The 24,749-nt window shown below is 48.7% G+C and overlaps 1 protein-coding gene across 1 annotated transcript in view; it reads right to left on the reverse strand.

Moving 5' to 3' along the window:
- ABCA7 (ATP binding cassette subfamily A member 7) overlaps window positions 1-24,749 on the reverse strand; it is a 121,303-nt gene that overhangs the window by 37,300 nt on the left and 59,254 nt on the right. The window contains exons 27-34 of the mRNA XM_084825891.1: window positions 22,039-22,143; window positions 17,107-17,261; window positions 16,405-16,529; window positions 14,612-14,710; window positions 9,956-10,154; window positions 8,383-8,477; window positions 4,688-4,720; window positions 408-513 (exon numbers count right to left, since the gene is read on the reverse strand). Of these exons, the coding sequence (XP_084682017.1) occupies window positions 408-513; window positions 4,688-4,720; window positions 8,383-8,477; window positions 9,956-10,154; window positions 14,612-14,710; window positions 16,405-16,529; window positions 17,107-17,261; window positions 22,039-22,143 (917 nt within the window). The remainder of the gene's footprint in view (window positions 1-407; window positions 514-4,687; window positions 4,721-8,382; window positions 8,478-9,955; window positions 10,155-14,611; window positions 14,711-16,404; window positions 16,530-17,106; window positions 17,262-22,038; window positions 22,144-24,749) is intronic.

The raw sequence follows: 24,749 nt of genomic DNA on the forward strand, positions 1-24,749 counted from the left end.
GCTCGCTGCCTCTGGTACCAGAGGTGGCACACAGCCATCAGGACTAGTAGCCCTTGATAGCCTTCTCCTCCAGGAATTTGTCTAACCCCCTTTTAAAGCCATCCACGTTGGTGGCCATCGCTACATCTTGAAAGAGCAAATTCCATAGTTTCACTCTGTGCTGTGTGAAGAAGCCCTTCCTTTGATCTGTCCTGAATCTCCCACCCATCAGCTTCATGGGGTGACTCCTTTGGGTTCTGGTATTATGTGAAAGGGAGAAAAAAGTCTCCCTACCCACATTCTCCACACCAGATGCGACATGTGGTTCTTTGGAATGGCTTTGCAACCCTCAGCTCAGGAGCAGATGATCCAGTGCTAGTAGTAAGTGAAACTCTGTAATTGCTTGCTGACCAAATCCTGGGCCTTACCTTGGCAATGACAAGTAGGCTGCGAATCTGCTTCACTACGGCGGCCATCTCCTCGGATGATGGCAGGGCCTGTGAACTCTGGGCACCCAGAGAGACGCCACCATACCTTGTAGAGATGGAAGGAGGAGAGGGCTTGTGTCAGCAGGAGACCTGCTCCCTCCTGTTCTGGGGCTGGAGAGGAGCAGACACCTAGATATTTGGGCTGAGACAGTTGTTGGGCTGCAGAACACAAGGTTAGTCCTGAGGTAACATTTTCTGCAGCACGCAACAGGTAGACCATTCTGGATTTGTAGTGTCAAGCCCAATGCGGTCCTATCGTAAATTACTCAAGTTGACCAATAAGCAGAAGTTAGAATAAGTCATTAGAAAGTCCAAGGTCAAGAAGCCTGAAGTATCAGGCCGAAGCCAAGGAAAACAGAACCAGATAGAGGGACGTGCGGAAGAACAGTTGGAGTGGTTCTGGGTTCAAGAATAATCAGAGCGGGTCCAGGAGCTGGCAGGAAGGTTTTCTGCTATAGACAAGTATCAATAATTGCTTCCAGCACCTGAACTAGGTTTGAGGCTCCTCTTTTATGCGGACGCTGATTGACAAGTGAGGCCAGCTGGGCCGAGCTGCAGAGGTTTCCGCTGGCCTGTGTTCTGGGCCCCTCCCCAAACACGCTCAGGCTGGGGCGTTCTGTGTCTTCTATCCTAAATGGAGGCACAACAGGTCTTCACTCAACCCAGTTTTTAGAAGCCCCAGAAATCAGTGGGCCAAATAAGTGTTGGGGTTCTTCCAGACGGTGGGCTCCTAGCACTTAGGGATGTATGGATTCCCCACTGTCCGCTCCGGTGGGGAATCCATGGGGGGGGGGAAGGTGAGCTGTTCCTCCCCCCTGGAATCCTCGCAGAGTGACTCCGCTCCGCGAGGATTCCGCAGAGCTGAAGGCCGCCCCGTTTTGCTGTCCACATGCCCCGGATTCCCCTGTTTTTTTCCAGCTCCCTGAACTTACATCAATAATTTCATAAGTACTGCCGAAAAATCCTTTTCGCGCGCCCGCCATCGGTCTCCGTAAGCCTCAGGTCATAGGGAAAATGCCTATTTATTTTCGTAAAAAAGGGTAAAGCCCTTCGCAGGGATTCCCCACGTAACTTCTGGTCACCTGACCTCACTGGACCTGTCCTGACCTCACCTCACCTGACCTCAGCGGAACTGACCTGACCTGACCTCAATTCCACAGACAATAAACAGAAAAGATGGAGGATTTCCATGGACTTCGCGACTCAGCCCCAGCGAAAGAAAGCCTCGGGTCACAGGGAAAATGATTATATCGTTAAAAGGGTAAAGCCGTTCGTGTTCTTCTTCCACTTGCAATTTACGGATTTCTTTTCGCGATTATTTTTGTAAAATCCGCTGTTCGGTGGACAAAAAAAAAAAAAGGGTCTGCTTGAGCTCCGGTCCGGGTCGACCGGGCCGCCCCGTTCCGAGGAGGATTCCGCGGACCAGATTTGTCAGAATTCGATCGCATTTAAAATTCGTGTGGAATTCTCTGACATCCCTACTAGCACTAAAGATGAGAAGGCGTTCTGTATCTCATGTGTGGGCAACGCATGGCCTGCAAACCTCATACAACCCCCACCGCGCCCGACATGAAACATTTTAAACGAAATGGCACTCTGTAGCCGCTGGGGAGTGCTAGCACTGACAAATTTAGCTTGGAAACAAACTAAGTTTGTCCCGTTTAGCATTACTGAATTTCAGCAGCACGCTGTCGTGGTCCCTGGTGTCCTGCTGCCACTGGAGTCATCTTCAGAGGAGGGGGCAGAACCATCAGAGCCAGCTGGCCCCTCAGGAGACCCTGGCAGTAGCCAAGACGGTCCAGGACCCTCAGGATTGATGCCTTTGTATCTGCCTCCTAGAGAGGCAGAGAGTTCAGCTTCTGAGGCAGCGGGAGATGCTTAGCCACCACCCAGTCCCCGAGAACGCCGGTGCCTTAAGGTCCATGACAGGACTGCTGCCAGGCAAAGGAGCGTGTGCTTACTGAGGAGGACTACTCGTGAGGCGGGCCCTCCTCATGAGGAGGACATCTGACAAGCATCTAAGGGGAAGCAGCTGGAAACTGGGTGGGTTCTATTATCATCGTCGTCATTTCCTACATTTTTATACCACCTAATATCTGAAGCTCTCTAGGAGGTTCACAGTATGCGGCATCAAGCCTAGATGTGCCCTGAAAGTGTCTATAGAGGCTGATTGCACCCCGCTGTTGTGGCCCTTTCCTTCATCCCCCCGCCCCGCAACACACGTGCTCCTGTCTTAGCAACAAAATAAAGTGTGGCGTGATGCAACTAGTAATATTTGCACAGAGCTTTTTGTTTGCTCGTTTCTTTTTCTCCTGAATTGTGCAACTGTGCAAATCTGAAAGTCCAACAGTTCACTGCTGAGCTTTTACCTGGCTGGTTAACTGTGTCTGACCTCTTGCTTGTTAGCTTGACCACTCCTGCTGCTGCCTGATCTTTGCTGTCTGCCTGCCTGCCTGCGTTCTGACTTCTGCCTGGATTTTGACTGCTCCTGCCTTAGCCTAAACCTCCTTGGCCATTTCTACACGAGGCATTTATTGTGTGCTCGTGATTGGCCACCCATGGAAGTTTGTGGGTCCATTACATGATGTCGTCAACCTCTGGGATGTCTCCTGCTCCTTCCCTGGGTAATCGTGCCATAACTCCCCCCCCCCCCCGAGAAATAAGCTGGACGTTTACAAAAACACAGGTTTGGTGCAGCCCCTAGATGGCGCCGTTCCACTACAAACAATGGGAAGGCCAGTAGGCCACCAGGAAATGGCATTTTCACGTCTGCCTTGTGAAAGAGCTAGGGGTGCACAAAAGCCACTTACCTGGTCTCGCAGCTTGTTCGCGGTGGGGGGGAGGCGCTTCGCTGCTCCCCCCGAAGTTCAGGTCGGGGGGGGAGGCTTCCCGCCTCGCCCGGCCGAAATTCAAGTCCGGGGAGGAGGCGCCTCGCCTTGCCCAGCCGCGAAATAAAAAGTAAAAAAAAAAAAACACCCCCGTGATAGGCTACGTGACAATTAACGTAGCCTATCATGGCTAGATCTGCAAAGTCAGCCGTGATAGGCTACGTAAATCGTCACGTAGCCTATCACGGGTGACTTTAAAAAAAAAAAGCGCGTACGCAAATGGCGGCCCCCATAGGAAGCTGCCATTCGCGTTCCTTATTTGGTCGCTGTAGTCTACGTAAAGATTTACGTAGACTACGGCGAAAATAAAGGCAACGCAAATAGCGTTGCCCTTATTTTCACCGTAGTCTACGTAATCTTTACGTAGACTACAGCGACCAAATAAGGAACGTGAATGGCAGCTCCCTATGGGGGCCATTAGCCGTACGCGCTTTTTTTTTTTAAAAGTCACCCATGATAGGCTATGTGACGATTTACGTAGCCTATCACGGCTGACTTTGCAGATCTAGCCGTGATAGGCTACGTTAATCGTCACGTAGCCTATCACGGGGGCGTTTTTTTTTTTTTCCTTTTATTGGAATGGCGGCGGCGGCAGCCGGTTGAAAGACCGGCTGCCGCCTGTGCCCCTGTCGAAGACCTGACGAACTGCCGCCGGGACCCGCCGCCGGGAGGGACATTCGGGAAAGGTAATTCCCGTACCGGGGGGGGTGCGGAGAATTTCTCCCCGAAACTACTTCGGGGGGCCGAACACGTTGGCACTCGGCCCCCCGAAGTTTCGGGGAGAAATTCTCCCCCATCCCTAGAAAGAGCACAATCCAAGGGAAGGGAAATAAATGGCCCACTAAGGCTGCGGGAATTCCTTTAATGTAGAGACACCCCTTGGACTGAAACCTATTTGCTTGCCAAATTTGCATTGCTCTCTTTATTTGCTTGCAAAGGGTCAGGACTCAGTCTAGAGCAGGACACAAACCCACAATTTCATCCCGTCTCTGAAGATAACTCTAAACCTCCCACAGTTGCCTGCACCTGGTCCGTCTGTTCTCTTTTTCTCCTAAACAGGAAACCCCCCCGAAAGAGGTAATAAAACACAGGAGGATCATGAATAGTAGACATCTTGACCCCACCATAAAGTTCTGTGAATATGTCGGGGATGCTCTGACTTGGATTCCTGCCTTGAGCAGGGGGTTGGACTCAATGGTCTTGTAGGCCCCTTCCAACCCTACTCTTCTAGGATTCTATGAATGATGCAAAAGCCCACTCAGAAGCACCTATGGTTCCCATCATACCAATGTGAAAAAATGGCACCTTTTAAAAATAAAAGAAGTCTCTTACCACTGTTCATTAACCCATTTCTTGTTTCTTAACCTAAAAGTTTAAAAACAAAGAAAACAGTCAGAAAATGGAGGTGGGCATCCTAATCGAGTCTGCCAGAGCATGAGTTGTGAACACAGAAATGTCTAAGTCCATGTGAGTTCATGGGATGCCTACATGCAACAGCTGCCATCTTAGAAAGAAAAGAAAGGTCGCTGTGTTGACCGTAAGACAAACTCCAAAATTCGTATTAGGCCAACCAAAAGATCACAACAAACGTACAGGCTTTCGAGATCTACAGATCAGCGATATAGTGGAGACAGGGCTTCCAGGGACGTACCGTTGTCACTTTTTCATTCATAGGGATGCTGACGCCATGTGCCACCCCCCTCCGAATTCCCTGTTCCTTTCTGAGTTTAGCTGCAATCCTCACAATAGCTGGAGGAAAATGAATTTCCCCAGCTACAATCTATAGGATGTGATGCAAAGTATTTCGGGCTGGTTTGGTCTTGAACAGGCAACAAAGACCCATTCGCTTTACAAAGGTCCTGGTGGAGAAAAAACTGCTAGAACTATTTTGTTGACATGGATCAACATAGCTGCCCGGATTTTTGGACTTCCCTTGGGGGCGTGGCTACAGGGACTCTCATGATGAGTGCCCTGCACTTCAGGATTTACCACGACGCCACTGCTCTAGATCTCTTCATCAGGCAAGATGTTGCAAAAAGTGGGCTTGGTGGGGGGCAGGGAGGAGGAATGTGGGGGGGAAGAACTGTGACTTGATGATGAAGTCATAGCGTCTGCATGTTCAGAGACCCAAGATATATTGGGGGGGGAGGCTGCTCACATCAACATTCGGCTCTGCAGGTCATGTGAGGGTTACAAGGTTGGACCTGAAGGTGCTGGGGTTGCTGGGAAAAAGGGCGAAACGTTGGATACCCCATTTTGGAAATGTAAAAACCAGCTGTTACTCAGATGCCTTTCCATCCTGAGCAAAGCACACTGGCCCTTTTTACCACTGGATCGCAGGGCAAAACTAGCCAGTCTTTCAATGCATTCTCTCCTGTGTGAGAAATAAGGAGAATACCTAATTTTAGATGAACCCTCAACCATGAAAGAGAAAGAGAGAGATTGGGAGAAGTCAGAATGGCCCTTCTAAGGTCTGGTTCTCACAAAAATAGCAGATAAGAGCACAGAAACTGATCTCGTCTGATCTCGGCAGCTAAGCAGGGTCAGCCCTGGTTAGTCCTTGGATGGGAGACCACCTGGGAATCAGGCTTCCTGCATGGAGCAGGGGGTTGGACTTGATGGTCTTGCAGACCCCTTCCAACCCTAGGATTCTATGTTCCTGAGATGATGTGAGCTCATAGGACAGCTATACCGGTTTCTGGACTGTATACTATTCCAGACTGCAGCTTGGAGGCTCATTTGACTTGACTTCTCCTCCATGCAATTAAAATAGATAGATAGATAGATAGATAGATAGATAGATAGATAGTAATTCTGTGCAGGCAGAAAACTAGCATGTCAGGGGAAGAGGTTCATCCTGACCTGCTTGTTTTCTAGGCGTGGGTTGTTTTGTTTTGCTCTTATTTCTGTATGGAGGAGAAGTCAATTCTGTGAGCCCCCACTTGTACTCTGCAATGGTGCAGTCCAGAAACAAGGGTGACCATCTCAAATGGTGTTTGTGAAAATGAGCCTAAGACAGCACCCATGTGTTTATGCCACTAAAGGAAGGGGCTTCTCCTTGGTGGCACCCTGGGTGTGGAATAGCCTCCCCGGAGAGGATCACTCAGCCCTTCTTTATGCTCTTTTTGGCACCTTTCTATTCACTCAAGTTTTTTAAACACTCCTTGGGCTGTCACTGTTTTAGCACAGTTGTTTTTCTGAGCTGCTAATTGTTTCGTGCTGTTCCTATTAGAAGGGAAGGTGTGTTTATGCTGCATTTTATTGCTGTTTTTAATTATTGCATTTTGCATGTTTACATTTTACTTCATTTGTCTGGAATATTTCTTGATGGGTGGCTCTATGAATGTAATGAATCAGCTAGAATAAAAGCCATTAAAACCTTATAATACTTTAAGAAGTTTGCAGCACGATTATTCAGGGGCAACTTTTTCACTGAACAAAAGGCCGTTCATCAGCCCTCCAGCTAAATAATCAGCTCAACGTTGTATGCCGCATACCCCAAACCAGAGGGGACATTGGCAGAAGAACTGGCAGAAGAAGTCTCAGAACCGCTGTCTATTCTCTTTGAGAAATCATGGAGGACGGGGGAAGTGCCAGATGACTGGAGGAGGGCTAACGTTGTCCCTGTCTTCAAAAAGGGTAAAAAGGAGGAACCTGGGAACTACAGACCAGTCAGTCTGACATCAATCCCTGGGAAAATTCTGAAGCAGATCATAAAGCAATCCATCTGGAAGCACCTTGACAACAATGCCGTGATTACTTGAAGCCAACATGGATTTGTCAAAAACAAGTCCTGCCAGACAAATCTGATCTCATTTTTTGATCAAGTCACCTCCCTTGTAGACCGTGGGAATGCTGTAGACATCATATACCTCGACTTCAGCAAAGCTTTCGACAAAGTGCCCCATGATATCCTGATGAGCAAACTAGCTCAAAGTGGGCTAGATGAAACAACGATCCGGTGGATCCACAGTTGGCTACAGAATCGGACTCAAAGAGTGCTTATCAATGGGACCTTCTCTAACTGGGGAGAGGTAACGAGTGGGGTACCGCAGGGCTCAGTCCTGGGCCCAGTGTTCTTCCACATTTGTATGAATGACTTGGAGGAGGAGGTGCAGGGAATGCTGATCACATTTGCAGATGACACCAAATTGGGCGGGATAGCTAATACTTTGGAAGACAGAAACAAAATTCAAAGTGATCTGGATAGACTGGAGCGCTGGGCAGAAAACAACAGAATGACATTTAATAGGGATAAATGCCAAGTTCTGCACTTAGGAAAAAGAAACCAAATGCACAGTTACAAGATGGGGGATACGTGGCTCAACCACACTACAAGCGAGAAGGATCTTGGAATTGTTGTCGATCACAAGCTGAATATGAGCCAACAATGTGATGTGGCTGCAAAAAAGGCCAATGCTCTTTTGGGCTGCATTAATAGAAGCATAGCTTCCAAATCCCAGGAAGTACTAGTTCCCCTCTACTCAGCACTGGTTAGGCCTCATCTGGAGTACTGTGTCCAGTTCTGGGCACCACACTTGAAGGATGCAGACAAGCTGGACAGGGTTCAGAGGAGGGCAACAAAGATGATCAGGGGACTGGAAACAAAGCCCTATGAAGAGAGACTGAAAGAACTGGGCCTGTTTAGCCTTGAGAAGAGAAGACTGAGGGGAGATATGATTGCGCTCTTCAAGTACTTGAAAGGTTGTCACAGAGAAGAAGGCCGGGATCTCTTCTTGATCATCCCAGAGTGCAGGACACGGAATAATGGGCTCAAGTTACAGGAAGCCAGATTCCGGCTGAACATCAGGAAAAACTTCCTGACTGTAAGAGCAATACGACAATGGAACCAATTACCTGGGGAGGTGGTGGGCTCTCCCACACTGGAGGCCTTCAAGACGAGGCTGGACAGCCATTTGTCAGGGATGCTTTGACTTGGATTCCTGCATTGAGCAGGGGGTTGGACTCGATGGCCTTGTAGGCCCCTTCCAACCCTACTATTCTATGATTCTATGACACATGCTTACCCTTTGCGAATGACTTTGGGGTAGGTTTTCACCAGGAAGTCAGAGATGTTCCTGCCCGTCAGGTTGTGGAGGATGTCTCCAGTGTTCCTCTGCATCTGGAATAGGGGAATTGGGATGACGGATCATCATGCAGGATGCTACACAAGTGCAACTGCAGCTACGCCAATAGCAGAGGTAGAAGAGTTTGAACAGCCTTAGACCAGGGATATTTAACCTCTTCCAGCCTGAGAGCTGAATTCCTTGGGGGAGGGGCTGCATTCCAATGGTGGGCACAGCCAAAGGGAAAAAGGGCAGGGCCAAAGGGGAAAGGTCCCAAGACATGGTCTGAAGGCACCTGAGGGAGCCACCTTGCTGAAGCTAAGCAGGTCTGGGCCTGGGCAGTGCTTGGAGGGGAGATCACCTGGGAACCACATGTAGCCACCTTGAGTTCCACGATGGAAGAAAAGTGGGATATAAGTGTAACAAACAAACAAGCAAACAAATGAAAGGGGCTAAAGGGAAAAGGGTATAAAAAAAATCAAAAATACCAGCATATTTTAGCTTAAAGCATGGTGGCTGCCTTTCCACAAGGCATTTATCGTGGGCTTGTGATTGGTTGCTCACAGAAGTTTGCGGGTCATTTACATTGAAGTAGAAAGTTGACATCTACACGGAGAGGGGCAGAGGAGCTTTTTCATATGTGTCATAATGTCTATAAAAACAATTTGCTGATGTAATTCGGGGCTTTTGGCACTTTGGAAGTGATTCCAGCCATAAAGCCCACGCGTTAATAAAGAAAAACTCTTTTTCCTTCACTCTGTGGTCTCTCTGACTCTGATTTCTGCAACAACATGACACTGTCAACCTCCAGGGCACATCCAGCTGTATTTGGACTTTATCCCACTAAAATAACACCCAGAGATAATCCACTATTTAAATGTAAATTCACTTTAATGGCTGTGTGTACACTATAACTACAGTCTGGGAAGGAGAAGAAGCCATTGAGAAGAGCAGGAAAATCACAATTGCTCCCCGCCTCCAGCGTGTCTGCCTGTTGACCTGGGCTGGGAGGAGAGTTTTCTTGGCCGGGCTAGGAGAGGCTCAAAGCGAGCACGGAGCTGGCCAGGGGAGGAAGAAGAACACGGCGACTCCCTGACAGCAACAAAGCCACCACTATGGAGAGAGAGAGACTTGAATCCCTCAGGAGACCCACTGATTCGCAGCTTGCTTTCTGTCCCGAGGTTGGGGAGAACTTGTCTCTGCAAAGAGCTGATCTTTATCTTGCTTAGAATGCGGGTACAGAAGCCCTGGTAAACTGCAAAATAAATATCTTTCTGTGATCCTTACTGCCACTAACAAAGCCCTTGGAGAGGCATTTCAGCCTTTTAGAAAATCTAGTAAACCACCAAATCACTGGTGGTTGGGGAGAAAGGGGCATGGTCTAGCCCCTAACCCCAGAGGGCTACTTTGGGATCCCACGAGGGCTGGATTTGGCCACCAAGCCTGAGATGGTGCATTGCTGAATGTCAGAATCTCCACGGCTCTCCTCCTCTTTGTCTAACGGGCAACACAGGAGACAAAATGCACCATTTACCTGAGGAGGGGGCAACCCTCCTGCTCCTTCGGGACAATCCGGAAGCATCTTCCGGGACAATTGGGAGCTGCACACACATTCCGGGGACGGATTGGCCAAAGTCCAGTTGCCGTTCTTGAAAACCTCCATCAGAGACGGCGGCACATCTGGGGTGTGGAAGCCTTGTTCGTGGGAAGCAGGCAGCGGGCATGGATCCTTCCTGAAGCCAAGCAAAAGGGGAGGGAACGGGGGAGAAATGCAGCCCACAGGTTAGCATCTGAGGCCAGGGATGTTGCAAGGACTCTCCTCAACCAAATCACCCATACTTGGTCTTGTTTTCCAAAGTGGAACCAACATACTGGAAGCCAAATAAGTGACCAAGAAGCCTGACTCCAAACCATACATTTGTAAGGCAAACAAGCTCACAGGACAAGATGATGTCAAGGAAATATGTTTGTGTCAAAAACATACCTGTAACATGTCAAAGGAAGCTAAAATGTTTAGATAAGTATATTTGTATGCGCATTCGTCTTGATAAGAAACTTTTAGGCACATGAAGATTTAAAGTAGAAAAGTTATCTTTAAAAATTTTGGATTAGAAATGTAAACTGTGGTAAAAATAGTTTAGACATATTTCATAGCATCCAAAAAGTAGATAAAAAAGACTCCGAATACTCAACAGTGGAAGCTCTCCTTTAGAAACAGCTGTCCTGAACGCATTGCCTGTGGAATCAACCTGGTAAGCTTGATATGGATTATCATTAGAAACTAGCAAATGTACTTAGGGATGGCGGAGAAATCCACCATGGACTCCAATGAGTCCGTGGAGTCCGTGGCGGAACAGACTACTCTCCCCGCCGAAATCCTCCCTGGACAGACCCTACCTGCTGCCGGCCAGTCCGGGTCCGTCCACTGCTGCCGTCTGTCCATTGCCCCAGACTGCAACCGCGAATGGTGTCCGGCATAGGCGACGCCATTTGCGTCCCTGCTGTTTTCGGTGATAGGCTACGTAAATATTTATGTAGCCTATCACCGAAAACAGCAGGGACACAAATGGAGTCAGCTACACTGGACGCCATTTGGGTCCCCACAGCCGGGCAGTGGACGGAAGCCCAGCTGCGGATAGGCCTGGGTGGTGGCACTGCAGGCTCACCACGGAGTGGAGCCAGCAGGGCAAGATTCCAGGGGGAGGGACGGATTGCCTCCCCCCACCCTGCGGACACCTGGACCGGAACGGTAAGTGGGTTTTGTACATCCCTAAATGTACTTGATTCTGCTTAGAAGCCTTGTTTAAGAATGATGTTAGAAGTTTCATGTGTTTGAATTTATGCATGCATAAGCGCTTGTATTTATTGCCGTTATGCTAATGGTTGTTGTTGTTCAGTCATTAAGTTGTGTCTGACTCTTCGTGACCCCATGGACCAGAGCACGCCAGGACTTCCTGTCCTCCACTCTCTCCCGGAGTGTGCTCAAGTTCGTATCCATTGCATTGGTGATGCTATGTAGCCATCTCATACTCTGCCGTCCCCTTCTCCTTTTGCCTTCGATCTTTCCCAGCATCAGGGTCTTTTCCAGTGACTTTTCTCTTCGCATTAGGTGGCCAAAATATTTGAGCTTCAGCTTCAGTATCTGTCCTTCCAATGAGCAGTCAGGGTTGATTTCCTTTAGGATGGACTGATTTGACCTCCTTGCAGTCCAGGGGACTCGTAAATCTTCTCCAGCACCACAGTTCGAAAGCATCAGTTCTTCGGCACTCAGCCTTCCTTATAGTCCAGCTCTCACAGCCATACGTTACTACTGGGAAAACCATAGCTTTTGATTAGACGGACCTTTTGTTGGCAAGGTGATGTCTCTGCTTCTTACTATGCTGTCTAGGTTGGCCATAGCTTTCCTCCCAAGGAGCAAGCGTCTTTTAATTTCATGGCTACAGTCACCGTTTGCGGTGATCTTGGAGCCCAAGAAAGTAAAATCTGTCACTGCTTCAATTTCTTCCCCTTCTATATGCCAGGAAGTGATGGGGCCAGATGCCATGATCTTCGTTTTTTTATTGTTGAGTTTCAAACCAGCTTTTGCACTCTTCACTTTCACCCTCAACAAGAGGCTCTTGAGATCCTCTTCGCTTTCTGCCATTAGGGTGGTATCGTCCGTGTATCTGAGGTTGTTGATAATTCTCCCGGCAATCTTAATTCTGGCCTGCCATTCATCCAACCCGGCGTTTCTCATGATGTACTCTGCATATAAGTTAAATAAGCAGGGCGACAATATGCAGCCTTGTCGTACTCCTTTCCCAATTTGGAACCAATCAGTTGTTCCATGTCTGGTTCTTACTGTTGCTTCTTGACCCTCGTACAGGTTTCTCAGGAGACAGGTAAGGTGGTCTGGTACTCCCATCACTTTAAGAATTTGCCACAGTTTGTTGTGATCCACACAATCAAAGGCTTTAGCGTAGTCAATGAAGCAGAAATAGATGTTTTTCTGGAATTCTCTTGCTTTCTCCATGATCCAGTGAATGTTGGCGATTTGATCTCTAGTTCCTCTGCCTCTTCGAAACCCAGCTTGTACTTCCGGTAGTTCTCGGTTCACATACTGCTGAAGCCGAGCTTGTAGGATTTTGAGCATCACCTTGCTGGCATGTGAAATGAGCACAATTGTACGGTAGTTTGAGCACTCTTTGGCATTGCCCTTCTTTGGAATTGGAATGTAAACTGACCTTTTCCAGTCTTGTGGGCACTGTTGAGTGTTCCACATTTGTTGGCATATTGAGTGCAGCACTTTAAAAGCATCATCTTTTAGGATTTTAAATAGCTCAGCTGGAATACTGTCATCTCTGCTAGCTTTGTTGTTACTAATGCTACCTAAGGCCCACTTGACTTCACTCTCTAGGATGTCCGGCTCAAGTTCAGTGACCGCACTATCATGGCTATCAGGGACATTAAGATCTTTCCTGTATAGTTCTTCTGTGGATTCTTTCCACCTCTTCTTAATCTCATCTGCTTCTGTTAGGTCCCTGCCTTCTTTGTCCTTTATCATGCCCATCTTTGCACAAAAAGTTCCCTTGATATCTCCGATTTTCTTGGAAAAGATCTCTAGTCTTTCCCATTCTATTGTTTTCCTCGATTTCTTTGCACTGTTCATTTAAGAAGGCCTTCTTGTCTCTCCTTGCTATTCTCTGGAAATTGCATTCAGTTGGATATATCTTCCCCTTTCTCCCTTGCTTTTCGGTTCCCTTCTTTCCTCAGCGACTTGTAAAGCCTCATCAGACAGCCACTTTGCTTTCTTGCATTTCAAATCTTGTTGGGGAGAGTGTTTCTTAAGAACTACAATTCTGTTACTCATATCAGAGTAAAGTATTGAACTAGCTCTAGATGACTGTAAGAGAAATCTCACTGTAGACACAATCGACAAGTGACTAGTAGTTGTCAGCATACTGACAATATAGTCTGAAAGAATCTCTGAACCAAGGCATATGCCACACCATCTGCCCACCAGGTCCAGTTTGATTGCCCAAAGGGCCTTTTCCACCACCCTGAGTTCTAGGAGGTTGAGGCACTGCCCTGCCTCTGCAGCCAAACATTGCCCATGGACTGTGAGGCCTAACCAAGGAGCTTCCCATCCTGAGAGCGACACATCTGTAGTTACTATCCAAGATGGCAAGGGTTGAAGGAAGAGCATGCTCTCCAACAAGGTGGGCAGCACCATTCACCACCGTAGAGAGTCCCCGACGTCCTGCAGAAGCCACAGCTCAGTCCGGTGGGTGTTCCACTCAGTATCGAACTTGCATTTGAACTGATTCAAAGGAGGCCTCATATTCCACCAAGCATATCGGACTACAGCTGTTCTTGCAGCCATAAGGCCCAGTAGGTGTTGGACGTTGAGCGCCAAAGCAGCCGTGCGACAGTTAAGCTCCATTGCCAAAGAGACCAACACCTCCATTTGATCCCAAGGGAGGAATTCTTTGGCCAAGCAGGAGTCCAGCAATGCCCCCAATAAATGGCAGATTTGGGGTAGGCTGTGGATGTGATTTTTTGAAGTTGAGACAAAGTCCCCAGCTTTGAAGGAGCTGAGTCACGAGCTAAACCCTATTCCTACATGAGAAGCCTATGATGGGTCAGTTCCTATAAATTCACTATAAATTAAAGATGAGCAGATTTCTCTCCCCCCACCCCCAACAGTGTTCCTTTATTGGTTTGGAATTTTGCTCTGTGCTGCCTTCTGCTCGTCTGTAACTCTGGTTTGTCTAGGAGAATTTAAAAAATAATAATGCCTGAATTAACGTGTACCATTTGCTACAGCTTTCAGTTCGTTTGCATCTCCAGCGCCCCCTTATCACCCACCTCCATTGATAAAACATTGCAAAGATGCAACCTTGACATGACTGCATGTACGTTTACCCTGAGATCCCTTTTGTGTTGTGTTTCACTGATGCTGCGATGGACGGTCCACGCACAGCCATCTGTAGAAAACGTGGAAAGAACAAACATGATCCTACAAAACGCTCCTACTTACTATATCAGTTCCGCTTTGGAAACAAGTCCAGGTTAACTCAGGATGCCAAAATTTGGGGAGGACAATTAGGACAGTAAGGAAATAAGGACAATCATGAAATAAGGACAATTTTGGGAGTATAGCTGCCCCCCACACACACCCCAAGGGGAAACACTGCTCTGGAGTACTTACCGTCCGACATCATCCCTCATGCATTTGGTTCCAAAGCCAGGAACATCGAGAAGAGCTCGTAGCAGCTGGGCAGAATCAACATCCCCTGGCAAGTCATCGCTACGAGAGGAAAAATTAAAAGGAGTTCCAAGGGAGAGATTGCATTTTCCACTGAGGAAAGTGTTCCGGTCAGTAGGGAGGGATATAGGACTGTTGAAAAATCCCCCCCCCCCATTCACAGGCTGTGAAGGGGGAGGGTCTGGTTGGGGTAAAGCTTGAAGCTGCAAAATGCCTCCCAGTTCTTCCATGTTGCCAGCCACCATGTTTAAATCCTGAGACAGGCCCAGAACAGTCTCACAACGCAGCATTCTTCTGCGAGATGTTCTGGAGTGGGAGGCAACGGTGGCCTCCTTTGTCCTCCTGACCCACTTCCCCCTGGCTTCTGATCATCTTCTGGCTTCCTGGCTTAGCTTTCTCCCATTCTAAAAGGCCGAAATGACTCTTCTATGGCTTAGCTCCTGGCAGCAAGAGCTTGATGCTGAAATATACTGGTATTTCGGCCCACCCTTTTGCCTTCATCCCTACTCACCATGGGAACGCGGCCCCCGAGAGCTTATCCGAAATGGGATTTGGCCCTCAGGCTGAAGGAGATTCAGCAACCCTGCATTAGGGGACTTGAGCATTTCAACTACAGCTGGGCACAAACGGCTTCTCAAAATTCTCCAGCCTATTTGTGGAGGGGGGCAATTTCACTGAATTCCTCCTAGGGGAGGAGAAATTTTCCAATGGTTTCTCACAGAGAGGGCTCACTACTGGCAGGGGTCATAGCACAGGCTTTTCTCCTGAGGGTTTTTGGTTTCTTGCACTGGTCCTGGAAGTGGCAACAGCACCAACCGTGTTGAGGCTTCCGCTTGTCTGAGGCAGAATTTTGAATTTCTTTTGGGTTTTGATCTTGGAAGGACAGATACTGAAGCTGAAGCTCAAATATTTTGGCCACCTAATGCGAAGAGAAAACTCCCTGGAAAAGACCCTGATGCTGGGAAAGACTGAAGGCAAAAGGAGAAGGGGACGGCAGAGGATGAGATGGCTAGATAGCATCACTGATGCAATGAATATGAACTTGAGCACGCTCCGGGAGAGAGCGGAGGACAGGAAGGCCTGGCGTGCTATGGTCCATGGGGTCACGAAGAGTCGGACACGACTGAACGACTGAACAACAACAACAACAATCACTGTGAGGTGGTTGAGGGGGCTGTGTGTATTTTCTCTCTTTATTACCCATCTTTCTGTTGCTCTGTACCCTCCCAGTCTGCCTGCACTTCCTGAACTGAAAAAGCCCCATGGGAGGAATTGCCTCAAGATGTCTTCCTCATGACGGCTTTCACCGAAGTGTGGGAAAACAAGGAGGCTGCAGGCTGCCACAGAGATGATTGTACAATGACACTCGTGCACACTCCTCAGCCACCTCATGGGTAAGGTAAGCACAAGAACCCCAAACCCAACCCATGAGAATTTACCCAAAATTTCTTCTCTTTTGAATTTCTTTTCGAATGCCATTTCTTTTCTATCAAATTGAATGAGGATAGTCAAAGAAATGCAGGAGAAATTTTCGGCACGGCACTAATTTCAACATAGTGGCCGGCAGTATGGAGAAGTGTCAGCATGTTCAGTGTCCCCTGCCCTGAAAATTCCCCTCACAAAATGAAAAGTGGGGAGGCAGTTTTACCCCCTCTTTCCATCTCCCTACAAAATTCAGGCCAAACTTTCAAAAGTTCAGAAGTCTGGCCCAGTCTTAGTAGGAAGTACAGATGTACCTGAAAAAGGTGAACTGAGGTCCATACATCCAGGGCTCGAGGCGCAAGGGCGGATACTTGCCAAAGGGTGGGACGATCAGGCTGAAGAAGAGGGCAATGCAGACAAATACAGCAGGAAGCACAATCTGGAAACAAAACCCAGAAAGGTCAGCCATAGGTATCATGGGACCCAGCCCTTCCTGTGTACAGCAGAGTCTGATAAGGATGAAGTACAGGCTGCTTCTTTGGGGGTAGGACAGTCAGTGCCTTATTCAGGCCCCTCCTGGCCAGAGGACACTGTCCTGTCATTGTCCTCTGGGTCAGAGGATGGGCCCCTGTGATAAACTCCATCTCTCCAGCCTTGCAGAAGTCTCAGGCTACAAAATCAGGGGAAGGCCCTTTAACAATCCAGTCAGCTCCTCCAGGAGGGGCAGAGCTGACCATGCTACAGCTCTTGTCAGCCTACATAAGGCTTCGGCTCCCTGCTGAGACAACATACTCCTATTGCCCTAGTAGGACAGAGTTCCAGCTGGTAGAAACGTCTTGGAGCTAGGTAAGGTCCTGCTTTCTTCCTGCCTTGATCTTGCTACCAGCTTCCCCTGCAAGCCTCCAGAGTCCACAGAACAGGACAACAGGCACCAAACAGTGACCCAACCCAGCCTGTCTCCTCCCCACCTCCATTCTCTTATAAAGCTAAGGAAGAGGAGGAGGCCATGATTATACTTGCGCAAAGAGTCCTCTGGTGCTACGCTGGGCGTACAGGAATCTCTTGGTGAAGAGGGCACGGAGCTGCTGGCAAGTCAATGCCCAGCCTGTCAAGCGGCAGGAGGTCTGGGCACCCATGCCCCGCAAGAGATCAGTCTCCTTCGCTTCGTCTGCTGTCACAAGGGAGAGGAGTATTGTCAGGTCTCGGCTAGGGTAGGCCTTCAGGAGACTGGCTTGCAGGACTTGAGTGGGAAAGAAGCAGGGGCATGATCCAAAACCTGCAGGGGACAATTTCTGGAGCAGAAATATGGATCAGAGAGCGGTGCACAGTCAAAGCCAGGCAGGGGTCAAAGGCAGACGTATGAGACAAGGAGAAGCAGCACAGGAGGAGATGAGTTGCTCAGACTACGGAACCAGCCCTGAGGCTGAGCCTTTATAAAGCCTGGGGTGCTGTGCTTGACCTCTGGGGTGAGCAGACAGAATGCTCAGGCGGCCTGGTACTGCAGGCTGGATGGCGCCGTCTGGGCTCAAAGCTCAACCTGCCAGGCTTGCAAAGGAGCTGGGACCTGACTGCTACAGCCCCATGGCTGAGACAGGGATATTAGAGTCCCAGCACCAATCTGTTAAGCCCGGCTTGGAAGGAAGGGGGCAGGAGAGAGAGAGAGAGAGAGGCCAGAACACACCAGCAAGAACAGGATCTCTCTTCTTTGAGCCTGGGTTCAATTCCCTGCTCCGCTATGAAGCTATCAGTTGCTATCAGCAAAAACTAACAGGGATGTTGTGAGGATAAAACAGAAGACGCTACGTATGACACCCTGAGTTCTTTGGAGGAAAGATGGCAAATGTATGGATGAATCCAGTGGCATAGTAGTAAATCTGGAGCTGTAGGTGACAATCTGCATGACAATCCCATGGCTGCAAAGGGAATCCAAAAATGCAGCCAGTTGTATTATCAATAAACCAGTTCTAGCAGTTTTCACCTCCGCCAAGACATGAAAACTGCTTTGTGAAGTGAATGGGCCTTAATTGCCCATCCCAGATCAAGACACCCCAAAAGAGTTTGCATTAAACAGGGAACAATACATCATTTCTGGGAAAACTCATCCCCCCCCCCTCCAGCTATTGTGAGGATTGCAGAGAAGCTCAAAAGGAAGAGACACCTGCCATCTGAGGGGGTGGCAGATGACATCAGCATCCCTGGGAACGAAAAAGTGCCGGTGTTGCATTCCTGTACGCCCTGGCTCCACTGCCCTACTGAATAAATCCTAACCAATAATAATGCTAATAAATAGTAATACTAATCAGAAGTGCTGTCACTGCATTCTTGCTTTGTGGTTTTAATTTTTGTGAACCACCCAGACAGCTTTGGCTATTGGGCAGTACAGAAATGAAATGAATAAATAAGTAACTATGAATGATTTGTTCTTTGGTGCAGTCAGGTCCCCCTCTTGCCCCCTTTCCAAGCTGGCTCCTAGAAAATCTAGACGTCTCCAAAAACCATTGCACTCCTGTGTGTGATGCAAGAACCGTGATTTTGTGACGGGTGCAAGAGGATGCCTCCGGGCCCAGAGGTCAGCATACCCTGAAACATTTACCTTTCTTATGTCCTCCGTCTGAGCATAAAAACGTAGGGAGGAAGGGGAGAGAGGGAGAGAGAGAGACGGGTTAAGTTGGTCAGAAGCACTTCCTAGATTTAAACTGTTGTGTTTAACAGGAGATGGGCGTGCCCTCAGCCTTCGCCACCTTCAAAATTTACTCCAAATGCAATTTCACACCAAATGCAAGTGATTTTAAATGGCCAAGCTTCCAAAGAATGAACAAGGTTCAAACGAAGTGGGTGAATTCCTTCCTAGAGGCGATCAGGGGGAAGTTTGGCCTTTTTTGAGGGGTGGGCGCAGGCAGAGAAGCAGGAAACAGTAGCTGGAGGTAGGGAGAAGTGACAAGGAGGTAACAATGGTGCTTTGAAGAACAGCTATTTTGGGAACCCAACATTGCCCCCTCTGTTGTCGTTGTTTTTAAGTTCTCTCTCCAAAGGGGTATCCAACCTCTTTCAGCCTGAAAGGAAAAGCTCTTTGAGGTGGGTGGGGGGCATATTCTGGTGGTGGATGTGGGCAAAATACCAGCATGTTGTAGCTTCAAGCTCTTTCTGTCAGTTACTAAGGAAAAAACTACACAATATCCAGGAAGCCACCAAACCACTGGTAGTTGGGGAGAAGGGGGTAGGGCCAGCAGAGGGGGGACTGGCCATTTGGGGAACCGTGGAGGGCTTAATTTGGCCCCCTGCTCTGATGTTCTGCACCCCTGCTGTTCCACCTACAGCCATCAGAACTTGATCTATTTATTTTTATTCATTAAATTTATCAATCGCCCATCTGGCTGGTCACCCAGCCACCCTGGGTGATGTACAACAAAGAACAGTTTAAAACAATAAAATTCTACATTAAAAACATCATATTTCTAAAAATACCCCACCCTGCCCCAAATGCCTGCCTGAACAACCTTGTTTTTAATGCGTGGCGGAAGCTCATTAAAGAGGGGGCATGGCGGAGTTCCCTAGGGAGGGAGTTCCACAGAGTGGGGGCCACCACAGAGAAGGCCCTCTCCCTCGTCCTCACCAGCCTAGCTGTCCTGGCTGATGGGACAGAGAGAAGGCCATCCGAGGCTGATCTTGTTGAGTGGCCTGTCTGGTATTGCTGGAGGCGCTCCTTGAGGTAGACTGGGCTGGAAGAGTACAGAGTTTTAAAGGTCAAAACTAACACCTTGAATTTGGCCCAGAAAACAACTTGTAACCAGTGCAACTCCTTCAGCACCGGAGTGATGTGATCTCGCTGGCAGCTGCCTTTAATCAGGCGAGCTGCCGCATTCTGCACCAGCTGCAGCTTCTGAACCATCTTCAAGGGTAACCCCACGTAGAGGGCATTACAGTAGTCTAGACAAGAGGAGACTCATTTAGAGATCTGTGAGATTTAAACTCACAGTCCACTGGAATTCCCAGGGGTTCCAAGTGAAAATGAGAGATTTGCCAACAATAGAATATCACAATGTAAACATTTTAATTGTAATGACTTTAAAAAAAAAGCGGGGGGGGGGGAGTCTTATAGGGAACGCAGTTAATAAACAGAGCAAATGTCTACAGCCACCTTTGTACCACGGGAGGTTCGCTGTGGGAGAGAAGCCGGCAGAAGGGGTCCTTGTTAGAGCTGTGCACGAATGGCCTCCCAAAATTCTCCAGCCTATTTGTGGGCAGAGAAATTGGGGGGGGGGACAATTTCACTGGATTTCTCCTAGGGAGGAGAAATTCTTCAACAGTTTCTCACAGAGAGAGCTTACTACTGGCAGGGGGTGTAGCATGGGTTATTTCTTTTCTCCAAAGAGGTTTTGGTTTCTTGCACTGCTCCTGTAAGCGGCAACAGCATCAACTGTGTTGAGGCTTCCACTCTTCTGAGGCGTGATTTCAAATTTTTTTGGTGGTATTTTTGAGCTTACCTAATCACCGTGAGGTGGCAGAGGGGGTCGAGTGTGTGTTTTCTCTCTCTATCACACATCTTTCCATTGCTCTGCAGCCTCCCAGGCCACCTGCATTTCCTGAACTGAAAAAGCCCCATGCGAGGAATTGCCTCCTGACGTCTTCTTCATGTTGGCTTTCATTGAAGTGCGGGAAGCCAAGGAGGCTGCAGGCTGCCACAGAGATGACCATAGGACGAAAGACAGGATGCTTGTGCTCACTCATCAGCCACTTCATAAGTAAGGTCAGCACACGAACCCCAAATGCAACCCATGAGAATTTCCCAGAAATTTCTCCTCCTTTGAATTTCTTTTCGAAAGCCATTTCTTTTCTATCAAACTGAATGAGAATGGTCGGAAAAAATGTGGGAGAGATTTTTGGCACAGCAATAGTTCTTGTTGCTGTCCGGTCATCTGAACCCATGGAACTGTCTTGTCCCCACCAGATCACGGGTCCACCTCGCCTGGGATTGCTGGTCTTGACTGGCCTGGCCATGAGAAGGCTCTTTCCCATCCCTGCCAGGCCTGAACCCGAGACCTTCCACAAGCAAAGTGCAGCCGCTGTCACCAAACAGGTGGGCAGACTCCTGAGTTGGGCTCATAAACAAATAAAGCTGTGGCTGACTGGGGCTGATGGGTGCTGTAGTCCAGCACAGCTGGAAGGCACTATGGTGGGGATGGCTGGTCTCCTCGAACCAGCGGTGACTCTCCAAGGATGCTGTCCTCTTCCTTGATCCGTTTACACTGGAGGCGTCTGGGACTGAACTGGTCTGCAAAGCCAATGCTCCTTCCGCTAAGCTAGGCCCAAGTGAAGGCCAGACGTGACTGTGAAGCATTCATAGCCACACCAGTTCAGGAGTGTCTGTGTGTGTGTGTGTGGGGGGAACCAATGGTAAGAGGGGTGGACTGGGAGCCGGGAGATCTGTGTTCAAGTCCCTGCTTGGCCGTGAAGCTCACTGGGTGACTTCAAGCCAGTAACAGACTCGCAGCCTAACCTACCTCACAGGGCTGTTGTGAGGTTAAACGGAGAGAAGGAGGACTATGTAAGTCACCTTCATTTCCTTGCAAGAGGGGGAAAAAAGGCGGGATATAAATGGAAACATAAATAAACAAAGGGCCTGCCTTGGTGGGCAGACCATGCTGGAGTGTTGGAGGACATTATTCCCCCCCCCCTGCCCATATTTGAGCTTCAAGTGCAAATTCATCCGATTCTATGATCCCAGTTGCGGCTGCAGAGAGACTCTGTGCTCCGTTTCATTGCCAGTCCTTGAGCCGGGGATCAGGAGGGAGACGAAGGGGGCTCAGGGGACGGTGTTCCACCGAGTGTGAGGGAGGCAATGCAAGAACGCTATGGGGCTGAACTGTGGCACAACGTCCTCCGCCCCACCCCGTCGCCACTCTAAACCCCACCCTACCCTCTCGCTTTGCCCACTTCCCTTCACTTACCCATCTCGGCATCAGCCAGCTCCGTATCCTCACTCAGCGTCCTGAGGGTGCAAGCAGAGGCTGGCGTGGACATCCGAAGGCCCTGGGCGGGCAGCTCCGCATCCCCTGTCAGGTGCAAAAAGGGGAAGCGTGGGTGGGAGAAAGTGAACACTGAGAGAGAAGCCCTCTCTCACAATTTGTCATGCCATTGGCACGTTGGGATTTCATTCCACCCGGCATTCCACCCCTCCAGAATTTCCATTCAGCAAGGAGAACGTCTATAATTGACTTAATTCATTCAGTTGATTTGTGTGTTTTTTTTGTTTTTAAATTATGACAACTGTCATCCCATTCAGAATTCTGTGGAGAGGTACAATCCATACAATCCAAGAGTGTTGCTAGGCACTTAAAAGGCTCGGGCGCATAGGACACAGATCTGCATTTGTTGACATATATGTGTAGATGCACATTTAGAAATAATTACTCAGATGTATTTAAATTCCACCGGAGGCAAAGTCAGCCAATTAATTTCTGTCCAAATCATCTCAAATAAAATAAACCCCTCAGTTAATTTGCCCCTGACCCAGATAATCCCCCCAAATGGAATTGTTGCCCTATGCTTAACTGCCATGCAGAGGAAGAATGGACGTGATGTGTGTGTGTTGCAGTATGTAGGGAGTGGAGAGTTAATTTGTCACTCACCAGCTGCCATCCCCCCTTGAGAATTGCATGGCAACTCAAGAGAAAAGAGCCCTGGTCTTGGTACCAACGCATGGACACTCTACACTCTGTAGAATAGATCGTGGGCCCTTGGAAAAATCCACTCAAGACAACAACAGCAGCTAAAATCCTTGGCGCAATCATCCTATGGACCCTGGACGAGTGTCCCCAGGACAATAAGAGGGCTCAGATTCCCCCTCCAAGGTCAGATACAGCACTCCAACACTGGAACGGGGAGTTGGAGATCTGCCCCCCCCCCAAGCCCCTTGCAGACAGCGGAGAGAGAACTGCTCCTCTCTGAGACTGGAAAATTGACCTTGGAGAGGGGGGAAATGGGCGGGCAGGGGAAGAGACCAGAGAGGCCAGGATACCATTTATCCTTACCCCCCTCCAGCCTCCTTCCCTCCCCTTCCAAAGTGTCCTTGCTACACGGGCTGAAAAGCCCATCTAGCAAGAAAAGCACAGATCAGAGGACAGGGCGGCAAAGATCACCTCTGCTGTTCCTCCTACGCTGCTGGCTTCCAAAATTAAGCCTCATTCTTAAAAATGTACACAAGTTAAAATGCTTGGTAAACAAAAAAAAATTATTTAGCCTGCTGCTGGAAAGATGGCCACGTCGGCGCATTCCATAGTTGTCTAGTTGTCTTGACCACTGTGGAGAAAGCTCTGTCCTTTGTTGTCCCATATTGTACCACTGATAGAAACACCTGGCTCTCCTCCAGGAATTTGGGTCCCAAGTGGTTTATCTGTCTAAAATTATTTCTAGGCCACCTTTACGGGAGGAACCCTCTCAGGCTTTAAAGGTAAGCACCAGAGCCTTGAATCGGGGCTAGAAGCAAAGAGGTGGCCAGTATCATTCTTGTAATACTGGTGTAATATGCATAGAGTCGGCTCTACCAGCCAAACCTCTGCTGGCCATGCTCTGCACCACTTGAAGCTTCCGTGTCATCTTCAAGGGCAGACCTCGGCCCAAATCCCTGGATGACCTCATCCAGCAGTTTCATATAGACCTCTAGAACTCAACAGTGCGCAGGAATCCCCCAGTTCCAGACCTGGAACATACAGAGCTGGCCACAGCTTTCAGTTCCTCATATCATTTGCCTCTTTCCCCCATCTCTCTATGTAACTGAAAAGGTCCTGCACATGGATAAAACACTGCAAAAGAGCCATCGCAATATGTATAATGCACTGCAGTAATCCAAGTGCGGGGCTATTAGAAGATGGATCACTGCAGCCAGACTATCTTTGTCCAGGAATCTTTGTAGCTGGTGAACCAGTCCAAGCTGGCAAAAGGCACTCCATTACAGAGGCCACGTGGGCCTCTAGTGACAAAGCAGGGCCTAGAAATACCCCCAAACTGTGCATAATTTATTTTCAGAGGGAGTGCAACCCCATCCAAAACAGGAGGAACACCAATTTTCTCAGCACAAGAGTCACCCGCTTCCACTGTCTCTGTTTCGCCAGGATGCAACTTAAACTTTATTGGCCCTCACTCAGTCCATTACAGAATCTATGCACCAATTCAGCAACTCTATAGCATCACCTGACTCAGATGACAAGGAGGAACAGAGCTTGGGTGAGACCTCGGCCCAAATCCCCAGATGACCTCATCCAGCAGTTTCGTATAGATGCTAAAGATGGAGCCCTCTAGATGGAGCCCTCTAGAACTCAACAGTGCGCAGGAATCCCCCAGTTCCAGACCTGCAGCATACAGAGCTGGCCACAGCTTTCAGTTCCTCACATCATTTGCCTCTTTCCCCCATCTCTCTATGTAACTGAAAAGGTCCTGCACGTGGATAAAACACTGCAAAAGAGCCATCGCAATATGATTGTATGTATGATGGCACCAAGTTTTCTTTTTCTGCCCTGTTTTGCAATATGCACAATAGAGACATCCCCTCCTGCATACAAAAGATGTATCTGGAGCAAGCATTTTGACCTCCCAAGATGCATGCTTCCCAGCCCAGAAATGCACATCTTATATCTCTGCTCATGTCTCACTCTGCGGTTCT

The sequence above is a fragment of the Heloderma suspectum genome, chromosome Z, assembly GCF_057233095.1.
Source record: "Heloderma suspectum isolate Gila_16-S chromosome Z, 16-S_ref, whole genome shotgun sequence".
NCBI classification, from domain to species: Eukaryota; Metazoa; Chordata; class Lepidosauria; order Squamata; family Helodermatidae; genus Heloderma; species Heloderma suspectum.